Source organism: Chinchilla lanigera, unplaced genomic scaffold (assembly GCF_000276665.1).
Source record: "Chinchilla lanigera isolate Chin_1 unplaced genomic scaffold, ChiLan1.0 scaffold00070, whole genome shotgun sequence".
Taxonomy (NCBI): Eukaryota; Metazoa; Chordata; class Mammalia; order Rodentia; family Chinchillidae; genus Chinchilla; species Chinchilla lanigera.
This window is the reverse complement of record NW_004955471.1, coordinates 45155-68883: the sequence shown is the minus strand read 5'-3', so window position 1 is coordinate 68883 and position 23729 is coordinate 45155. Positions and strand designations below refer to the sequence as shown.

The following is a 23729-nucleotide window of genomic DNA, read 5'->3' as shown; positions in this document are numbered from 1 at the left end:
GAAGCCGGGCATGGTGACACATGCCTGTGATCCCGGCACTCTGGGAGACTGAGGCAGGAGGATCACAAGTTAGCACTAGCCTGGGCAATTTAATGACTTAGTGAGACCCTATCTCAAAATGAAAAGGCTGGGAATATAGCTTAGTGTAGAGGCCCTGGTTTCAGTCCTCTGTACCACAATGCATATGTACATACATACATACATACTTTAAACTTTAACAAGCATCTCCTTTGGGAAAATTCTATTTAATTAAAATTTAGAAAAGTCTGGGTTTGAGTGTAGCTCAGTCATAGAGCGCTTGCCTAGCATGCAGAAGGCTGTGGGTTCAAGCCCTAGCCCTGCAAAACAAAAAGTACACAAACAAACTTAGTAAAGTCTGTTATTTAATGCTGCTTAGCAAATCACAGATAACAAAATTACAGAGACTTTTAAATTTACTTTCTCTTTTCTGATGTTACAGAAGTTATGGACTTTCTGCTCTGTTAGTATTTACCATTGAAATGATTCCTGAATGAATTCTGAAGTTAATCAGTGTCTCCACTCTCTTTAGCATATTAGTTCAAATTATGTGCTATTTTTATCAAATTTTTTTTTAAAAAACCCACAAGCTAGATAGTACTGCCACTCTCCTTACTACATAATAAATTTCCCTACCTGCTTACTGACTTATCTTCTTGAATCTCAGGCTTTCCTTCTGTAATAATTTTTCCTGCCTCCTTGAAATACAGCCACTGGAAATTCCATTAGCCTGTTGGTGACAAATTCCTTTCAGTTTTTCTTTAATTTAAATGTCTTCTCTTTTGCCTGCATTCTTGGAAAACAAAATTTTGTTGATTGTGCCGTTCTTGACTGGCAGTAACTTTCTCAACATGGAAAATACTGTCCCACTGTCACCTCGCTTCCGTTCCTGTTGGAGGAAAGTGCTGCTGTCATTCCTTTGTAGGTCGTCTGTCCTTTCTGTCTGGCTGATTTTAAGCTCTTTTCTGTCTTTAGTGTTTTTCAGTTTTATCACAATGTGTCTAGCTGTACGGGAGATTCCTTTTTAATGTATCTTATTTGGTCTAAGTAGTGATGCCTTTTTTTCTGGATTTATATTTTTCTCAGTTGTGGAAGACGCATTCAGTGCCTTTAGATACTGTTTCTCTGCCAATTGTTTTACTTTTTGAGGTGCCTTTTGGTCTTTATTCATGAGAACTTGTTATATTTCCCATCTCTATTATTATTCTTTCATATATTCCATCTTACCGTGCCTCTTTAACTGGATAATTTCTTTACATTTATTACTAACTTTTTAGTCTTCAGTGACTAATTTTCAATTTTTCTGATTCATTTAGTTCTTCACTTAATTTTTGTATTTCCACATGATTTGATTCCTCATGGGATATACCTCACTGATTTTAATAGCTTCTTATTCCTTACCTAATGTATTCCTTTTTAGTTTTATTCTTAATTTCTTTTAAATATTTCATGCATACATACTTCCTGCTAAGAGGCGACAATTTCAATAACTGGTGTTCTGGAGGGTTTGAGTTCAGTGTTTCTTTTTTTTTTTTATTTTAAAGAGTAAAACAAGAATAACATAATAATGGGGGGACTTAGCATATTACAGACAAAATGGTAGGAACTTATCAATGGTTATCGTTTTACATATTATTATCTACAAAATAGTTTCTCAGGAAAACAAATAGACAAATAATAGTGCGTTAGAGACAAAAGAGGTAGGAGATTATCAAGAGTTGTGCTATACTTTGGTATCTTCAAAGTGGCTTCTAAAGAAAATAAATAGAGCTATACATGAGTGACCTATTGAAAAATCATTAACTCTTCTCAATGGTTGTTGTAGGAAACACATAATAATAAACATACATCCATTTATGAAATAGGATAGGAACATTACAAACTTTACACAGTTATGGATAGATTAGTAGGAAAATATCAATGGCTGCTGTAATACGTGGTGGTATCTTCAGAGTGGTTTCTCAGGAAGACAGAGATATGCAAGAGGGACCTATTAAGTAGTTACAGCCTAAGGGTTGTCAAAAATAGCATATTACCTCCTCACCAGTGACTCCTTTCACTGAGGTATGATGGCTGGAAGGAAGGCCAGGATTGAAAAGAAGGACCGAGAGACTTGCACCTGTGTCTAGCAACAGGCTGTTTTCTTGTTCCTCCATAGTCATGATTACCCAGGACTCCTCGATGGAGATGACGGTCTGGCCAGAGGGAGAAGGCAGAGCATGCCCCAAGCCCTCTCATTCCTGTTGGACTAACTGGTAGCATGGGTCTGAGCTCTGGGGCCTCCATGAGTTCAGTGTTTCTAATGACCACAGAAAAAATGGCTTGTTTCCTTTGTGTTTATGCATTTTTTTGTCAAGTTCATTGCTGAATCCTGAGGAGTTAAATTTCCTCCCCGAAGCGTTTTTTTACTAAACGCCAGGAGGTACAACCAGCTGGGGGCCACATTACTTCTCTTCAGGGGCCAGCCTCACAGGGAAGCCTCGGTTTCACTGTCACCTCCTTGCTGGGCCTCCTGATTGCACTACTGAGGTTGATGTCCATCCTAAAGGCAACCTGACCCTTGTTACACGGCAGCTCAGCCCTCTTCCTGTTTCTCTGACACCTTACCTATTTTCTTTATTTTCTAGTAAGCCCAGCAATGACTTCGCAATTACATCTATTTTAAATTATCTAGCCTCCAGTTGGATTTTAGGAATAAAAGGGCACTGACCTTATATAATTTGTTGCTAAATTACTACTTCGCAAAACCTGTTGAACTCTGAGAGTAAACACTGGTTTACATTCTCTGGGCTTTCAAAAAGTCAAGTTTAAGCTAAAAAGTCAATCAAGCTGTGCATGTCCCTGCTCTCTGTGAATTTCATCTGTGATCAGAGCATTAGTTTGAGTTCCTTCTGTTACTGTTGTTTGGATTCTGCTCCAGGATCATTTTAACCTTAAGAAAAATAGTGTATGATTAGGAGAAAGATAAAATTGATACATTGAAGTCATTACTGTTTGTAGCCCAGGAGAATTTTAGGAGGATTCAGAGTGCATGTGTGTCTGTGTATGTGTTTGAGACTGAATTTCACACTGAAACACTCCTTTATATGTGGCGCTTTCCGGTGCTTTCTTTGTTTTAGCAAAAGAGCAGTGGCTCTGGCAGCAGTGTGGCGGATGAGAGAGTGGATTATGTCGTGGTGGACCAGCAGAAGACCCTGGCGCTGAAGAGTACCCGCGAAGCCTGGACAGATGGCAGACAGTCCACGGAATCTGAAACACCAACCAAGAGTGTGAAATGAAAACACTGCTTTGCTATTTCCAAGCAGAAGTGAACTGAATTGTGAAGATAAACCCTGCTTGAAGCCATGTCGACACTTCTCTTAAACAGATCATCCAATGAGCAGAGTTGAAATCAAAGGGGCTTTTAGACATAAACAATTTGGACTGTAAATGGTGCTTCATGGTATCTGAACAATTTGTAACATGTAAATACTGTGGGAAAATAGTATTGTTTAGCTCCCAGAGAAACATGTGTCTTGTAGTTAACACACTTGTGGTATTACTGTATTTATGCACTTTTCATTTAAAACATGGGTTTGGGTATTCCCAGTGTACCATAACAGAATTCCTTGAGGAGTTCTTGTTCTTCCTCACACTACTCTGTATAACAGCACTAAGTTAACTAAGCTACTTTTAGATCTGGATGTTGCTGTTTAATCTACAGCCTGACAACATAATGAAAAGTAGATTCACAAGTTAGCTGTCTCCCTGAAGCTTCAGGTAGTAACTATTCACTTAAAGTAGGGTCTAATTGGATTCATCCTTCATTACCTTCCAAAATGCTGAGGATATTGTATATACAGGTGTCAGAATCCAGTTCTTTGGTTCATGTACATTTAGTTTGTAATGGTGGATCTTTGTTATATTTTGTTAATTACAGTGTTTTTGGTTCACTGAGTGAAGATTCTGCAGGGTGGGATCTTGCACCTTTGAAAGACTGAATATAATTACACTATCAAGTAAGCTTGAAATGTTGATGGCATGCAGTGATGATGTGCTCTTACACTTGCTAACATGTATTAAACGTTATTTGCAAAAGGTAGATTATGTAAAAATCAGGTACGTACCCGGCACTAATGTGCTAACACATTGATCAGGTTTAGATAATGAGCTTTTTTACTTGTGTTCTCATTAGTCCTAGTGTTGGTTTCCAGTATAGAATTAAAGAAACAGTTGACATTTGCTCTTAATAACAACAACATACTGTGATTTTTTAAGGAAACAGTAATTCAGATTTATTACTCTCAGAATGAAATTATGTCTTTTGACACCATAGTGCCCTTTCTATGATTTTTTTTTTACTCAATATTCTTCTTGGCCTTATATTTAAATCCCTATGCAATTAATGTTTTATAACTGCATTTTTTTAAAAAAAAATAGATGTTATATAAGTGATTCTCATATGTAGCACCTATTGCTTTTCCAGTAAGAGAATTAAGGGTTTTATACTGTGATTTGTATTCACTGCCCCAGTTCACAAAGTAGTGGAGCCTTGCTATTATGTGAAATCTTCTAGTCACAGACCCCTTCCAATCAGATTTCTGAATTTCAGTAGATTGGTATAAAACTGTGACATGGATATCAAGACCACAAATTATAGTGAGGATATGATTATATTCATGTGTCTCGACTTTGCAACATAATTTAGAAAGCAAATATAGTTTGGTTTTCTTTAACCTAAATTATGTACAATCTCTTACATGTTGATTTGAGATTTACTAACACATTTTGGGGACATAGGTGTAAGAGTACCACTGCTGAGATAAGACCCCTCCGTTCAGAGCTCTAACTATTGCCTGAGTATACACATGTGCTCTGATTTCTGGCCCATTGGCCATAATACTGTGCCTAATTAATGTCCTACGTTTATTTCCCCAATCCACAAACTTAAGTGTTCCCAACAATATAAATTGTAGACTAGTAGCATTTGATGCTTTTAAATGTTTGCTTCCTAAAAAAAATACAAAAAATATCTAAAATTCAGAACTGAATTTTGAGGTGAATGTTTCAATAAAAAGGATTGTTTGAGTTTGGTGTGCAAGCTGTTTTGTAATAAAGCAAAAAAAAAAAATTCTAAAATCATTGACATGTACCTAAACTATCAAAATACATAACACAGTTGGTGTGTAAAGATACTAAATTGTGTTACCTGGAGGATACACATATTTTAAAGTGTGAAACAATAATAAACATGTGTCTAATTCAGAAATTAAAAAATTATCTTTAAACTTGTCTATTGGGAAAGTCCAAAGCAATTATGTCTGTTTTTAAGTATAATTTCTCCTTAACTTTTTACAAGTTACTATTTTTGTAGATCTACAGTACTGGTTTTTATCATTTTGTTGAATATTTAAGAATTAATGGGCTACATGTACCTTAATCAAAGATAGAGTACAAATTTAGCCTCTGTAAGGCCCTGGGTTCAAGCCTAAGGATCCTGCATCCCCCAAAAGGAAAAGAATTGAGAAAACTGGTTTACTTTAGAAAGCGGAATCACATTGAACATAGTATTAACAAATTAAAGAGTTTCCTAGGAAACAGTATCTTAAAATTTGTATGTGTTCCTCTAGTACATATTGCCTGGAAAGTCCAATTTGTCAGTGTAAACGTATATTGAGTCCCCAGGTGTGATATTTTAGTTCATTACACTGAATAACAAGATTTCTGAATTATTTCTGAGGAATGGGTATTTGGAATTATAGTTAATAACACCTCAGCTGTCAATTTATTTCTCTGCCTTAGGTTACTTGAGGGTTATTAATAAAAGTTTAATTTACACAAATGTAAGTACAAATAATAACAGATTTCAAACCAACGTTTCTGGAGAGCTTTTAGTTAGAGGTAGCTGTAATTATATTCCAAGGTTTATATTAAGTATAAATGACCTTGGTAGTGGAACTTAATACATAAGAGTCTCCAGTGTGGTAAAATGTGCCTTTTAGTAAGTTTTTAAATATGCATTTAAACTAAATTTGAGTCATATCCTTTTTTGTGTGAAATCATATCCTTTTTAGCTCAACCTTAACTTGAAGAGGCAAGGCTCCAGCAAGGCATCACATGAAAATCACTGCTTAACCATGTGACTGTTACGATGTATCAGAAGTCTCTTTCTCCCACCCTTTTGTAATTTTATAAAACTCTGAAGATCTGGATGATTGTTTAAATGTCAAAGCACAATTCTGCTTTCAAAAATTGAAGTTTAGACTTGAAAACTTTAAGCTACTTAGCTCACAGAAGATATCACTCAGTAAGCTATAGAAGTATTTTTAATCTATTCTCTACATAATTTCACTGTGAACACTAGAAAATTCTATAAAGGTACTAAGGGAGAGAAAGAGTGTGTGTGTAAATGAAAGCATTGTATTTAATCACAGGCTAAATTTAATTTGATTTAGGAATACTGTTAACTTGTATATTCAGGTCATAACTTCTTCTGGACTTCTTATATTTAATTAATGGGGCTTACAGTTTTCCTCTTGATAGTGTAAAGTGGAAAATGAACATCAGTGTTTATTTTTTAGTAATGGAAAGTTGTCTGCTTTCCCCCACTAGACACAAAAGTATTTTTTAGGTTTTGTTAAAATATTAACTACTTTATGCTTGCACACTATGCCACAGACACTGGTCATAATTGTTGGCTGCTCCCACACCCCTCTAATGCCTCCTTACTTGGCCCATTCAGAGTGTAGGCACTGGGAGTTTGAATGAGTACCCAGCGACACAGGCTGACCCTTCTGTCCCTGTCTCTGGGTCATTCTGGTAGGTCTTATCCTTCACGGTCAGGTACATCAAGTCAGTGCAAAAGACCAAGTCAACTGGGTACACAGAGCAAGAAGACCTATATCCTACTGTAATGGTTCTCAGTAACATCTAATGTCACATGTAAATTTTTATCTGACTTTAAAAACAACTGTGAGATGAAAGGCCACAGAATGAGCAAATGTTGTGGACATAAGATAAAAATTGATTGTCGGATTGTGTAGATTGTCTTCACTTCCATAGACTTCTTTACGTTCAACATAAACTGCATTTGAGTGAGTTAATTAATTAGTTAAGGAATTAGCACATTTCTGCTTCCTTTACATAAAGACAGTTTTGTGTGAGCTCTGATAACCTCAATTGTTGATAATAATCTCAAATTTTAACAGCATAATCTTGTGTAAAATTTTTATTTTTCTCCTTTTGCATATCTTTTGTAACGATCCCAATGTAGATATTTTCTGCTACCAAATAAAACTTTTCAAAGAGTTTGGCTTCAAAGACCTTTAAATAGACAATTTGGATACTGAGATTTTAAAATAAGGACATATAAACATTTATAAATATTTAATAATCTATAAATGTGTATTTCCAGCCCATCCTTAAAATCTTTTTATTTTTATGGATGCATGTTTGCATTGCACAATGATTTCATTCATCGTGGAGGGTTTGCACAGGTACATAACACGTCGTAATTCTGTTTCCAGCCCTTTGTCACCACCACCACTGCCACTTCCATCTCTTGGCTCCCATTTGCAGAAGATCTTGTCTTTTTAGTTATCTGTCTTTTATTTTGCTGTTTGTATTTTGGTTTCTCATGTAAGAGAACCATATGGCACTTAAGTTTGTGTGTCTGATTCATAGCACGTAACACTACTGTCTCAAAGTGCATCCATTTTCCTACAAATGACTCTAGCTTATCCTTTATGGCAAAGTAGTACTTTATGGTGTATAAATGCCACATTTTCTTTTATCTATTCATTTGATGGACATATACGCTGCTTTCAAGATCTAGACACTGAGTTGTGCGGCTATAAATATGGTTATGCTTGTATCACTGTAATAGGATTTCCTCAACTCTTTGGGGGAAGATATCTACCTACAAGGGGAATACTGAATGGAATAGAATATCATCTTTTAGTTTTTTCAGGAATCCTACACTGCTCTCCATAGTGGTTATGCTAAGACTGGGGATATAGCTCAGTGTATAAGTGCCTGGCTGGCACATACAAGGTCCTGAGTTAAGTTCCTGGTACCAAAAGAATAATAATGATATCATCATGATAATGGTTATTCTAGTTTACATTCCCACGAACAATGAAGAGGACCACCCCCAACACACACACACACACACACACACACACACACACACACACACAAAAGGTTCCCGCCACCCCTTGCCTTTGTTATTTGATTTCTTGATGATAGCCATTCTCTCTGGAGTTAAGATGGAATCTCAGTATTTTCATTTGCACTTCTCTGAAGAGATGCTGAGAACTTTAAAACTTTTATCTGAACCAAAAGCTCCACTGTGCTATTAATCAGAGTCCTACACCCACTTTGCAGTTACTGATTTCCTTTTATGCTAAAATGGGATTTGTTCTAAATAGAAAGCACTGAGACTGACCACATGCATATGCCTTGTCATTTTTCTGTCCAGCCAGTGTCAACATTTTATTGAGTAAAAGGCCAAATAAACAAGGGCCTGTATGTAACCTTTGCCGTCAGAAATTGTTGTATATGTAAAACATGACCTGGGGAATATTACAGTTCTATAAGAGTTTTCAAGCAGCCCCAGTAATTCAGAAAATCCAGAGGAATGGGAAAAATCAACCTTTCGTTCCATTCAGCCTAGCATTTTGTAACTCTGAGTCTCCTTAAATCATATATATGTTTTAATTATATATATATATATATGAATATATATATGAATATTTAAATATATGTTTGAATATGACTCAGGATGGCCTTGAACTCAATTATGTAGTCCAGGCTGGCCTCACCTTCATGGGAATCCTGTCTCGGCCTCCTGAGTGCTGTGTGCCACCACACTGGCTCTCCTTAAATCATAGTTAGAGAGAGTAGGACTATCTTCTTTGAGGTCACACTAAACTCATCTGTCTTTGTGTCACCTTGTAAATAAGCATTTAGTTTCTTTGGGGAAAAAGCTACATCCTTTGATGGAGAAACATTTTTTGAATTGCAGCAGCACCTTGGTGGAGGAGGGGAAGTCTTGTCAGACTTGTCACTGTGTTTCCAGCAGTCAGATTCACTTAAGCTCAGAAAATGAGTTCAGTAGAGAGGGACAGTTTGCATTGAGTTGATGAAGGGGTGAACTCCAGGTCCTTGGTCTGTGGCTAAGGTGGTGCATGCTTGGAGCCAAGAAATGCTGTGCCTTGATGATGCTATGGATCCACGGCTGGTGCAGTGGTCTCCTCAACCTGGGTTCCTGCTTGTAGTTCTTGGCTCTTCATGGTGGCTAGTAAGTATAAACTTAACTCTCTGCAGTAATTTCCCTTATGCTTGAAATTATTAGTGTGGCTTAAATTTGTTAAAAACTGACATAGTAGCAAAGTATTTTGCATTCTGAAATTCTTTTCTTCTCCCACATTATAAAACTGTGTAGTTAAAGGAAATTTGTAGAAGAGTGGAAATGCCTGCAGGCCACGTTACCTCCCTGTCTTAACTGAATGGCAACTGAATTCTTCTTTTGGCATTAACTACTGTCAATAATATTTTCCTAGGTCTTAAGCAGCTACATTTTTTTCTGCATAATATTCTGCTGCATATTTCATCAGGAATATTTTCCTAAGTCTTTGTTATTTTATGAAAAAATAAAACAAAAATTCATAAACAATAAGAGAATACAATACTCTAGTTATTACACTATGTATTACACTATGTATTACAACTATATCTTCATAGTAGTTACTCGGAGTATAATACATAAACCAAAAAGATTCTTACAAAAAAGAAACAAACAGATAATACCAGTCTGTCCTTTCAACAAACTGTGATAAGCAAGTAGGACAAATGAAACCTATTATGATATATATTGAAAACTATTTAAAACAATGGGATTTGTAATTCAGGGAAGTATATGAACTCCCTATTTCCTATTTTTCTCCTTTCTCTTTTTCTCTTATTTGTGTTTTTCATATAAGAAAAACCATAATATATTTGAGCTTGTGTCTGACTTATGTCCTTAACATATTTTAAAGTTACATGTATTCACCTATGAATGCCTCAAACTCAACCTTCTTTATGGCAGAGTATTACTCCATTGTATATAAATACCACATTTTCTTTATGAATTTATCTGTTGGTGAAAATATATTCTGTTTCCAAGATGTAGATGTTATAAATTATGCTGTTATACACATGGGTATACATTTTCCCCTGTAATGTGATGATACTTTTAGTTTTTTGAGGACTCGCTGCACTGATTTCCATAGTGATTATACTAGTCCACATTTTTTTCTTTTTTTTTTTTTGAGACAGGGTCTCACTATGCAGTTTAGGCTGGCCTTGAACTCACTTTGTAGCCCAGCCTGGCCTCGAACTTGCAAGGTTCCTTCTGCCTCAGCCTCCTGAGTACTGGGATTACAGGCATGTGCCACCATGCCCAGCACTAGTCCACATTCTTACCAAAAATTTAGAGCTCCCTTTTGTGCACAATCTTTCCAGCAATTATTATTATTACTTTTTTATGATAGCCATTCTTCTGGGGTAAGATGGTAGCTCAGTGTAGTTTTAACTTGCATTTCTCTGATGGTCAGAGACAATGAGCATTTTTTTCTGTATTGATTGACCATTTGTATTTTTCTTTTGAGAAGTGTCTGTTCATTTTAGTGGACCATTTTTTGATTGGGTCTTTTATTTTGTGTGGGGTGGGTCTAATTTTCCTGAGGTCTTTCTATATTCTCAGTGTTAGTCCTCTGTCCAAGTAATAGCTGGCAAATAATTTCCCATTCTGTAGATTATCTTTTCACTCTGTTAGTTGTTTCCCTGCTGTGCAGAAGCTTTTACATTTGATATAATCCCATTTATTGATTCTAAATATAATTTCTGGCACCATTGGAGTTCTCTTCAGAAAATCTTTGCCTACACCTATGTCTTCAGGAATTGTACCCTTTTTTAATCTTCCAGTAGGTTGTTTCTCTTTTAACATTTAGATTTTTGATCCATTTTGATTTTAGTTCACTATGTAGTGAGATTATATGAGTTTAGAATCCATCCTCTGCATGTACTATATATCCAATTTTCCTGACCATTTATTCAAGAGTCTATCTTTTCTCCACTGTATGTTTTTTACTCCTTTGTCAAAGATCTCAAATAGCTGTATATGCCTGGGGTTGTTTCTACTTCTTCTGTTTTGTTCCATTGATCTGCATACCTGTTTTGTGCCAGTACTATGCTGTTTTAATCACTGTAGCTTATAGTATAACTTCAAATCTGAGATTGTGGTCCCATCTGCTTTGTTTTTGTTACTCAGGATTGTTTTTGCTATTCTGGGTCTCTTCTAATTCTGTGTAAATTTTAGGATTGTTTTCTCTAAGCCTGTGAGAAATGCTGTTGGTATTTTGATTGGGATGGCATTAAACCTGTGTATCAGTTTTGGAAGTATAGTCATTTTGATTATGTTGGTTCTGCCTCCCTAGGAATAGAGGATATTTTTCCATTTTCTAATGTCCTTTTTTGTTTCCTTTTTCAATATGATGTAATTTTCACTGTAGAGTTTTTTCATTTCCTTATTTAATACCTAAGTATATAATCTTGTAATACTATTGTGAATGGTATTGCTTTCCTAATTTCTTCTTCAGTGAGTTCACAATTAGTATATAGGAATGCAAATGATTTTTATGTATTTATTTTGTATCCTGCTACACTGTTGAATTTATTTATCAATTCTAGGAATCTTTGGTGGAGCTTTCGGGTCTTATAAGTAACAGACCACGTCATCTGCAAATAACGAAATTTTGACTTCATTCTTGCGTATATGTTTCTTTTTTATTTACATCTCTTGCCTCATTGCTCTGGCTTATGTTTTGAGGACTACATTGGATAGTTGTAATAATGGACATCCTTGGCTTGTTTTTTATTTTAGAGGTAAAGTTTCCATTTAATATGCTATTGAGCTTCCATTTAATATGCTATTTTCCCCATTTAATATGCTATTGAGAATAGGTTGGTTATGAATGGCTTTAATCATGTTGAAATAAGGTGCTTCTATACCAGTGACAGTGAACGTTTTAGAGCTTTCAAAGATAACAAACAGTCTGCTGCAGCATGCATGTCATAGGTTCACCACCACTGTTTTATTATTTTCTTCAGGGTTTTTATCATGAATAGATATTGGGCTAGGGATATAGCTCAGTGGTACAAGCACCTGCTTGTTAAGTGCAAGGTTCTGAGTTCAATTCTGGGTACCCCCCACAAAAAAAATGAATGGATATTGGATTTTGTCAAAGGCTTATTCTGTATCTATTGAGATGGTTACATGATTTTTGTCCTTGCTTCTGTTTATGTGATGAATTGTATTTGCTTATGCTGAACCATTCTTACATCCCTGGGAGGAGGCCTACTTGATCATGGCGTATGATCTTCTTGATGATTTATTGCACTCTGTTTGCCAATATCTTAAGGATTTTTGCATCTATGTTCATTAGAGAAAGTGGATTTTTTGATCCATTCTGCTAATCTGTGTCTTTTGATCAGCAAATTAAATCTATTGATAATCATAATCAATAGGCATTGATTTATACTTCTCATTGTATTAATTTTCTGTTGCTGTTTTGCTTTCTCTCCCTTCTACATATTTACTATGCTTACCTCATGTATTTATTTTACTGACTCATTGGGTATTGTTAGTTTCATTGTCTCCTTTTGGGATATCCTTGAGAATGTTTTTTGGAGTGTTGGTTTGGTGATCATCAACAACTTTGGGCTTTCTCCGTTGTGGAAGTATCTTATTTCTCTATCAATTTTGATAGATAATTTTGTGGGATATAAAAGTCTGGATTGGAAGTTGTTTTCTTTAAGAGTCTGAAACACTTCATTCCATGTTCTGCTTGCTTTTAAAACTGGTGTTGAGAAATCTATTGTAATTCTGATAGGCTTTCCTTTATAGGTGAATCATTGCTTTTTATAATAGTTGATACACTCTGTCAACTTGAGAAGTTTAGAAGTTAAACTAAGTGAGTCAGCAGGGAGTCAAGGCCCTTGCTTTGTTAACAAACTCATCTTGTACAAGAGGAGGGCACCAAGATGGTGTGAGTGCTACACCTGCCCTAGGGTGGGTGTCCTGCATACAGTATAAGAGAAGAGGCTTGCTCTCTCCCTTTTGCTCTTGTTGCTCTTGCTGTCTCCTGCCGCCTTGAAGTGTTGCCCCTGTACCATGCCTTCTGCCTTGGAGTCAGCCAGCTATGGACTGAAACCTCCACAAACTGTGAACTAAATAACTTTTCCTTCCTTAATTTTGAGTGTTGGGTATTTTCTCACAGCAACAACAGGAACAATAGCTAAGACACTTTTCTTTATCAAACTTTAAATTCTGTTCTTGTATTGTATTTCTGGTATTTTAATGATTATGTAGCATCATTATGTCTGGAATGTTTTCTGCTATTACTCGTGTAAACAAGTTTTTTTATACCCTTTGTGCTGCCTTGTGATTTTTCACTAATTCCAATTTCTCTTACATTAGGCCTCTTTGAGTCATCTCACAGTTGTGGGATCTGTTTTCCATGTTTCCTTGGTATTTTTAAACGTGTATGTCATTAACTGATCATTCATGTCCACTCTGTCCTCTAGGTTGGACACTCTATCTTCACACTGGTTGCTTCTGCCACCCATACTTTCAGTCATGTTTTTAATACCCTCGATTTCGGCTTGGAACTTCTTCGTGCTTGCACATTCTTTTGTATTCTGGACGCTCTTGTTTTGCACCTTTTTCTTAAGCTCCACCAGCTGTTCATTAGTATCTGATTTCGTGATGACAATTGGGCACCCCTTATATTTACCTCTAGTAAATCCACAGCCTTTGTTTCTGCTGGTTGTTGGGGGAAGTGCCAGAACTCAAACACACCGCTAGGGGGCCTTCCTCAGGACCAGCCCCTCTGATGATTCCTCCCACTGATCCTAGCTTCCCACAATGTAATACACACACCATGATCTTCCTGGTCTGAACCTAGGTCTCCCAGGGGATCCCAAGAGATTTCTGTTCAGCTCTCACTTTAAGACTATATCCCATGGGCCAGGGAAATAGCTCAGTGGCACAAGCACCTGCCTGGCAAGGGGAAGGTCTGGAGTTTGATTCCTGGTACACACACAAAAAAAAAGAAAGAAAAGAAAAAAACCAAAAACACAACAAGACTATGTCCCAAGGTTGTCTCTCACTGAGTCTCTGAGAAAGGATATCGCTTCAGTGCTGAAGCAAGACTCCTGGGTATTGGTCTCTTCCCTCAGGTCAGTCTGTTGGTTGTCAAGTGTGTTACCTTGTGCTTTGGAGAACCCAGGGAATGGGGACAGGGAGGGTGGAGTGCTACTTCCTAGTGCCTCTAACGTCGGGCATGGGTCCCCACCAGATTGTGGTAACAGCTGGGGACAGGGCCTCCTAGGTCTTCAAAATTAGATTCCTGATACTTGAAAAAGTTTTTAAACAGAGAAACTCTTCTAAGTCATGCCTCCAGTGACCTGTCTGTTTGAAATAGCCCCCACTGTCTAACAGTAAGTCCACTTTAACATCCCCATAATCCAGTCACCTTCCAGAAGTCCTGCATTTGAGCACAGGAGAGTTTGGGGGGCCGTTCTTGATCTACAGCACAACAAATATGAAATTTTGAAACAGCAGATTATGACAACATTAAAAAATCAAATTACTTAGAATATATTTAAAATAGGGTGTGCAAAACTACTACAAAACATTACTAAGATTTAATAAAGTAAAAGTAGAGGCATATACAACATATTAGTTATATTTCTGGTAATGTGGCAAAATACTTGAGAAAAACAAAAGGAGAAAAGGTTTATTTTGGCTTATAATTTCAGAGGTTCAGTCCATGGTCAATTGACCGTGTTGCTTTGGGCCTGTGTTGGAACAATACATCATGGCAGGAACATGTAGCAGAGCATGTGTGTTCACCTTATAGCAGCCATGGAGTGAGAGACAGAGAGATTAATTGATTTAGGTGTATCAATATCCCCTTCATAGGCACTCTCCCAATGGCCTAACTTCTGCTAGGTTAATCTTATTGAGGTTCCATCATTTCCTGGTAGCACTATACTACAGAGGGGTGACGTATTCTTTTCCACATGGGCCTTCGAGGAATATTCCAGATCCAAACTATAGTATATAATACACATGGATTGGGTAATTCAATGCTGTGTAGATGGCAATTTTCCTCAATTTGATCTTTATTTTCAGTGCAATCATACTAAAAAACCAAGAAGGCTTTGTAAAATGAATCTGAGAAGCTGAACCTTAAATTTTCATAAAAGTGTGCAAGACTAAGAATAGCCAAAACACTTTTTAAAAACAAACAGTGTGGAAGAAGTACCCTATAGGGTTTATAATTTATTATAAAAATACGGCAAATGATTCAGTGTAATATAGTATTATAAAGAGAGGAAAATATGCTAGTGGAACTTTTGAGAGCACAAAATGGCACCACAAATACATTTAGACTGAATTCATGACCATGAACCAAATAGGTACCCACATGAATAAAAGAAATTGAGTTCTATATCATATAAACAAATACCAATTGCCACTAAACTGTAGATATAATTGTGAAAGGCAAGAAAGTAACAATGTTTATATAGGATAATTTATCCTATATTTGGAGTAAGAGTTCTTTTTGAGTGTGTCTATTTGTCTATTTATTTATTTATTTTTGCAGTAGTAGGAATTCAACCTAGGGCCCAACACATGGTGGACAAGAGCTCCACCTCTGATCTTCATCCTCAGGCCCTTCTGTTCTTTATTTTTTTTGAGATAGAGTCTTGCTATGTAGTGCAAACTGGCCTGTAACTCACTTATGTACCCTGGTTGGCCTGGAACTCCAGGGGATCCTCCTGCTTTAGCCTCCTGAGTGCTCGAATTAAAGGCATATGCCACCATGCCTGGCTCTCTCTTTTTTTTTTTTTTAATTTGGAAACAGGGTCTGTTAAATTGCCCAGGCTGGCCTCAAACTTGCAACGGCCTCAAACTTTTCTTAGTGTTCTGAGTAGCTGGGATTATGGGGAGCACTATACATCATATTCAGCAGAGATTTCTTAAATAGGACAACAAAAGATTAATCAAAATGACAAAAGGGCTGAGAATGTAGTGAGGGTTTGACCCCCAGTACCACAAAACATAAATAAATAATAAAAAATGAAAGAGTAATAAACTGTATTATATCAAATTAAGAACATCTTTTTATCAACAGATATCATCATGAGAATCAAAGACAAAGCACACTGGCATATATTTGCAACCTAGTTAATTGACAACATATTTATCACCTCAATATATTTAGAACTCCTACAGATCAAGAAAGAAATGACAATAATCCAAAAAGGCTGAGACAAGAGAAATAAGCAGAATATTCACAAAAATAGATACAAAGTCTCAGATAAACACACAAAACAGTTTTGCCCTTTTGGTAAATGTGAAAATCCAAATTCAAACTGCAATTATATATGAGTGCACATCTATAAGAATAATTAAAAATGTAAAGACTGACAACAAAAAATAAAACAAAATGCTATTACTATAACCTGGCAATCATTGTGAAAAACAGCTTTTAATAATGTTATTATATTTTGCATACATTCTCCACATCCCTTTTCTAAATTTTCATATATTAGTCTAAAAATGACAAATTAATTTTTCTTATAAGATTTTTTTTTCCTATAAAATGATTTGAGAAAATGCTATAATCACAGCAAAACATATTATACAACAGTCTTTTTCCCCATGCTTATGTTAGGGGTTCTTCCAAGCAATTCATAAGTGAATATATATGCTCTAAGATTAGTTTATCTTAATATTACTTTATTTTTCCCTTAGGTTTTTTTTCTGAGTTATTTCTGAGCTATGAACAAGTTGTTATTTAGTGGACAGCACCCTCTTGTGCTTGAAACTGTATCTTCATGGGATATTTAAAGAATGGAATATATTTATATAACTATATTTTCATGGAACTACAATTGTACAACTTTCTTGAAGCCAAATGGTCTGCCCCATGTCTTTATGGAGTCAGTTGTGGCCAGTTTGAAAGTGTAGCATTTTTCTTTAAAACTTTAAGACCACGTGTCTGCACAGTTGCCTTAGCATGTGATTGGAGTTTTGAGGTCTAAAACATTTTTACATACATTTTGTTTAATTACAACAGGAGGTATTATGTTCACTTCCTTTTGAAATAGAATTTACATACCATGCATTTCACCCATTTAAAGCACACAACTGTTTTTTAAAAAGTATTTTTGCAGAGTTTTACAAATATCACCTCATTTAGTTTTAGAACATTTTTATCAGCCCAGAAAGAATCTCCGTACTCAATAATACTGCCGTCCCCCAACTCTATCCCTGACTCAAGCATATGCACAAATCTACTGTCTCATTCTATGATTTTTCCATTCTCTAGACAGTGAACATAAGTGGAATTTTACCATATGTGGTATAGTCTTTTGTAAGTGGCTTATGCAGTACTAGGTAGGGAGTTTCAAAGTGACTGGATTAGGATATGTGATGCTAGGGTTAAGAATATGATGTTGGGGTTAGGGGTGTGATGCTGGGGTTAAGGATGCCCCACCCCAGGTGTACGTGGTACCATTGAAAAGGCTGTTATACTGTATAAAATACAGAGGGACAGAAAGAAGCTCCTTTGCCAGTTTGCTGCCTTCTGCCTGCACTGCTTTGCCTTGGACTGCCTCTCCTCTCCGATGCCTCTCTCCCATCTCACCCTGCCCTGGAGCCAGCTGACTATGGACTGAAAGCTCTGCAAAGTGTGAGCCAAAATCAATCTTTCTTCCTTTAGCTTTTGACGTGGGGTATTTTGTCTCAGTAACAAGAAAAGTCACTAAGACAGTTAAGTGAGGCATTTAAAACCCAAATAACCATGACCAAAAAGAGAACCTCTTCAAACCACATGAAACTCAAAAAAAGTACCAATCTGAGCAATGTAGTTGAAGATAATAATATGTAATATAATAACCACTGTCAATTCCTATCATTTTGTTTTGAAACCCTGTATCACTTTTAATGTTCTTGCTTTGTTTTGTGAATGTCTGTGATGTTGGTATGCTGCTATTGTTCTTCTCCTTTTTTTTACTACTGTCTTTGAAATAAAACTAAAAAATAAATAAATTTTAAAAAATAAACGCAAAGTGAAAGAAGTTCATCACAGGGACAAAATCTTGAAAGCTGTTAGAGAAAGACACTAAATCACATATAAAATAAACCTATTAGAATGACAGCAGATTTATCTACAAAAAATTTAACGGCCAGGGAGGCTTGGAGTGAAGTGATCCAAGCCATAAAAAATGACTTCCAACCTCAACCTATGTATCCTGAAATACTTGCCTTCAAAACAGATAGAGAAATAAAGTATTTCCATGACAAGGAGAACTTGAAGAAATTTATCATGATCAAACCAGTATTTAAAAAAATTCTCAAGGATAACTTATTACTGCATAAGGCTTTGGGGGTACGTGTAGATACAAGTCATAACGCTTATCTGTATTTCTTTATCACACTTATCTGTTTATTTCTTTCCCTATATTTGGAGAGTTTTTTGCCATTATTTCTGTGAACAGCTTTTAAGAATTCCATTGGTGTTTCCTGACTTTTTAGTCTTTTCAGTTACTCTCCGGTTAGTCTTCTTTGTATCATCTAGCAGCTGTTGGATCCATTTTTCATGTTTTCTTCTTCTTTTAAGGTGTTTTCAGGTAGTTGGTCTTCGAGGGTCTCAACACCAACATCCTACCACCTTATCTTGGGTAATTTGGGAGGGGAGGATGCCATGTAATTAGCTCAGCAACTGAATTCTCTGGGAATGTATTCCAGTATTGTTGATGTCACAAAAGCACCCTGACTGTGGGCTTACAAATAGGGAGAATTAGGCAAACCTGTTAATAACAAGTGAATCAGCTACAGTAGTATTTTCAAAGCAAAACTGGATATTAATATAGCATCACAACCACTTATGTACCACCCTTAACCCTAGAGAAGGAATCCACATATATAGTGCAAACATTATGACAACACAGATATTGATTTGCAGCTAATATATACTAAATGCAACAGCTATAACTTTGCTAACAATAGAAAAGAATTCAACAGTAATTTTACAGTTAACTTACTAAAAAAGGGTTAACAAAGCTTTCTTAACAAGGCTTTAACCCTATATAGGGTTTGGCAATGGAAAAATGCAAGAGGAAAAATTTGAAACATTAAACTATATGCTATGAGGTGGGGAGAGAAAGTGTTGAAAGGATCTTATTGGTGAGTAGAAGGATGTTTCTATATTCAGGAAGATGTAAGTGGAAAATGACAAAAAAAACATAAAATAAAACAAGAGGGAGAAAAACAGGGAAAAAAACACAGAAAGAAATTAAAGTGAAAAAATTAAAAAGGAGAAAAGTAAAGAAAGAAAAAAAGAAAAACAGGTACATAATAAGGAAGAAAGACAAAGAAAAATTTCTCAAGCCCCAATACTGGTGAAGAGAAAAGGAGGAAAGGAAAAATGAAAACATAGCCCAAAAAGCCCCACTGAAAAGTATGCACACTCAGAAAAATGAAAAGTAAACAAAGAATAGCAAAAACTTTCTTTGTCATTTTGAATGTGTGGTCTTTCTGCCAGGGTCTACAATTTTGGGTTACCATCCAAGTCAAGGTGTGCCCCTGCTCTTGCTGGTAAAGGCCGTCAGAACTCCAATTTGCACTGGATGCAGGCACCAGCAGGCAGTAGGATTAGGGGAAGGATACCAATGCTGTGACTTGCAAATGCTGAGCAATTCAGGCTGAGGCTGGCCTCTGGCCACAGGGTGCAGCTGGGGCTGAGCCTGTGATTTTGAGATTAAACTCTTTTGGTGGTCTCTTTCCAGCCTGACCATGGCTGTGCCCTATTCAGTCACTGTGGGAACGTAACACCAGGAACCCTCAGTTGAAGCCGTCCCATGGCTGCTCTGAGTTTAGGGTCTAAACAACGAACCCTTCCAGGAATGGTGTCTGACCAAACACCGTCTCCAGGGAATATGGCAGGTGCTGTGGCTGGAATCACTCACCACCTGCTGGGTGTTGAAGGACTCTAGTGAGTGTAGAGTCCTGTAGTCGCCCTGAAGCTCACAGCACTTGAGAGTCCGTTTGACCACCACCTTTTCCCTGAAGTCCTCTGGAGTCTCCAGCTTTCACTTTGTTTCCATAGATTCTCTCCGTTTCCCTTAAGCAATGAGCTAGAAGCCAGAGAGAAAGTGCAGATTGTCCCTTGCCTTCACACTGGATTGTGGCTCTTGGGTTGGTCTCTAGGTTTACTTTTCCTGTCAGAGCCTTCCTGGTTCCTGGGGTTCTACTTCTCCCTTTTTTTCTTCCCCAAACTGTTATTTTCCAGGGTCTGGATCTCAAGTCTTAGGGAGGCTGAGATGTTGCTCACCACTCCACTGTTTTCCTGTAAGTCTTCCTTTCTAGTTCTGAACCATATCCCATGGTATGGAGGTACATTTTAATTATCCACTCATCAGTAAATGGGTATTTCAGTTATTTCCACTTTTCAGCTCTAATGAATAACGTTAACAATGGCTCCACAGCCAGTTGCCTGCCTTTCACAGTTGCAGCAATGGAAACCTGAGCTCAAATGACCATCCTCACCGAGGTTACACTGAGGCTCATGCCTTGAGCATGCCACTTTGCCCATTGCCGACACCGTTACCCAACATTCTCCCACAGTGTCAGCCAGTGCACCTGGAGTCTCCTCAAATATTAATTTCACTTGAGAGTCTGTCGTGTGTCACCTCCATGTCTTCGCCCCAGAAACAATCCTCCATCGCCTATGCCAGTTACATATCTCTTCCCTCCCTTGAGCTTTTCTGTATCCTTCCTCCTTCCAGGATCCAGGAACTTCAGACATCCTCCGCCTCGGGAACCAACTCCTAATCCCTGTGTCCTCCGCTCACACTCAGAGGTCCTCACATTCATGCCCCAAAGTCCAGAGCCTGTCCCCATTCCTCATCCCTTTTAGCTTTCCGAGAGGCTTTACTGCCCCTCAGGGCAGTGCACGCAGTACCCTAACCTCTTGCCAGTCCTTGAATGGCCTTCTGTCTGCCTCCTTCAGTCATCACCCACATTTCCAGCCTGCACCCTGTGAAATCCAGCCTGTTTACCACAAGAGCAGAGGGGAGAATTTCCTTTTCCTCCCATCTGTTTTGGTGGCGGGTGGTGGTGGCCTGGGAGGAATGGGAACCAGAGAGCCTGAGACAGCACTGGTGACTGAGGCACAGTGACGGGGCCCCGGGACAGCTAGGCCGGGAAGGCCGCTGCACCACATCCCCGGGGGAGTGGAGTGCAGGGACAGGCACTATGTAGGCCGGTTTCCCATACAAAATGGAAGAACCTGCAAGCTTCTAGCCAGGCCCACTGTCCTGGGAGGTTGGCGCAGCCCGCAGCAGGGCGGCAGTGGGCTCACCCTTCTCCCTTGGTGCTTACACCCTGGGGAGGACGCCAGTGCAGTGTTGTGTCTGAGGCAGCTTTCTGCCTGACCTGCTGCCCTTGGAAACATCATGTTCCCCACCCGCTCCAGGAGGGAGGCGCAGAAGGGCCCTCCTGAGGGGAGCCTGTGAGAGTCTCCGTCTGCCTCCCGCAGCCCCTGCCCCATCCCCATCCCCTGAGCCAGGAAAGCAGGGCCTGCGCAGGGCCGAGCAAGCCCGTGAGCAGAGAGTTCCAGGGGGACAGCTCTGGGACCCTGTTTCCGTGCCCACCCGGCGTACCTTGTCAGCCCATGCGCGCACCGCCGGGCTGGCTGCTTCCTCTCCGCAGCTGGGTGGTGTCCAGGGGGCCCTTGCCTTGCCCTGGAGCTGCCATCCAGCCCCTGTCACAGCCACAGTTCCCTACTGAAGGAAAGGTCTTTGTAACTTTGTTCGGCTCCTCCTCCCCGCGGCCGGCAGATGGCGCGATGGTATAACAAATAGTTCACCTGTCAAGGTATTTTCATGACCACTCCTGTGTTAAAAGTTTAGATTGTTGGCTCCTGGTTGTGATGAGGATCAGAGGATCCAAATACCCACTTTTGCTTTTTCATTGTTCTGTAAGATCAGCACTATCTTTATAATCTTTGTAAGATTAGCCCTATCCCGTTGGCACTTTTACTTGTTCTACATTTTGCTTGTTCCTCGCTTGCCTCTGTTTGAATTGGCAGTTGGCCTGCCTTGCACATTCCTGTAGGTTCAGGTGAGGCTCAGTGCGCCTAGGTTTAGAATCTCTTCCCAGCTTGTACCGGTGTTCACGGTGCGGTGACGAAGGTGTACGCGGCTCTGTCTTTGCTGCGGTTCTTTATTGCAGTGTGCTTTGTTTTGTCCCTGGGCCCTCTACCTCTCAGGAATCATTGTCTCCGTTTGTGCCTGCCTTGCTCCTCCTAAGGTCGTGCTCTAGTTACGTCTGTGCCAGCAACTCTTTGTTGCTGTGTCGCCTCTTAGATATTACATGTTACGTAATGGACGCAGTCTGTTTGACAGTTGTTCTGTTGAGTGATTCTATATCACGGCCACAGGCACGTTTGGTGCTGGGGGATAGATTTGGGGGGGAACTCTGCCAGATACTTGTACGTTGATGTTACTGATGGAGATTTGGGATGCACGTAATCTATCACCTTCAGTCAAGGTTACAGACTCCTCTGACCACTACACAGGTATTTCTTGGTTTGTCACAATCTGAGACTATGAGAATAGAAAATTATAAAATTCAGTGTTATTCTCATAGTCTCACAGATGGACGTGCAGCATTACAGGGCTTCTCGGCTTTTTCATTCTTATAGATAATAACAAAACACTTCCCTTTCAGAGACAAATGGGACTTGGGGTAGACACATTAGAAGATTTAGGTAAAAAGCCTAAATCTTATTAGGCTTATTACTTATTATTCTAAGCAAACTACCAGAAGCATGTAGGAGTGAGCATCAGGGGTTTTCATTTTTCCCTCAGAATGCTTGGGAAGCCCTTGCAGAACTTTACCCTGATCTGTTGTTTTTCAGATGACCAAGGGAGCCCCTTGGACTTCATCCTTCTCCCCATGGAGTTAGTGGGCCATGGTAGGGAAAGTGCCAAGGTTGAGGGGCCCATGGTAGGCTCTACTTGTGAAGAATTTCAGCAGAAGCCTCTGCTTAGAAAGTGCTTTTGGTATCACATGGGACACCCTATATACTTAACAGTTCTCCTCTTCCTACAGGACACACTCTCTAAAAAAACTGAGACCTAGGTTTCTTTGTCCATAGGTCTCAAGACATGTCATGAAAAATATCCTAAAATACACCTTACACGTCTCAGCAACCTCACCATTACACCATGTCCCTCAACGTGGAAAAGATTTGACCTTGTCATACTGAAGAAAAATACCCAGTTTACCTACTACTGCAATGCAGTTTGGGTCCAGTATAAACTAACAATGGCAAAAAGTGAGTACAGAATGACAGCTGTTGTATGATTTCTTCCTACAGTATAGAAGGTGAGATGACACCCCTTATGTTCAGGATTTACAGGCTCTTTCTCTCAGGCAAGCCCAGATGTTAGGATGTTTAGAATGGCACTTGAGCAAAAGAGAGGGATGTCTTTGTTGATCCTGTCCTCAGACATCTCGTCTACCTCCTCCACACGATCCTCCAGACGGTCAAGCAGTTCTTCCCTCACGTGACTCAGAGACAGCACCCAAACCTTGCATGCAGGCA

At 38.5% G+C, this 23729-nt stretch overlaps 1 protein-coding gene across 4 annotated transcripts in view; it reads left to right on the top strand.

Moving 5' to 3' along the window:
• Gab1 (GRB2-associated binding protein 1) overlaps positions 1-7304 on the top strand; it is a gene marked incomplete at its 5' end in the record, with an annotated part of 129596 nt that extends 122292 nt beyond the window's left edge. For all 4 annotated transcript variants that reach the window (XM_005400852.2, XM_005400850.2, XM_005400851.2 and 1 more), the window contains 1 exon segment: positions 3138-7304. In XM_005400852.2, coding sequence (XP_005400909.1) covers positions 3138-3296 — 159 coding nt within the window. In that variant the 3' untranslated portion in view covers positions 3297-7304.
• Positions 7305-23729: the final 16425 nt, after the last annotated feature.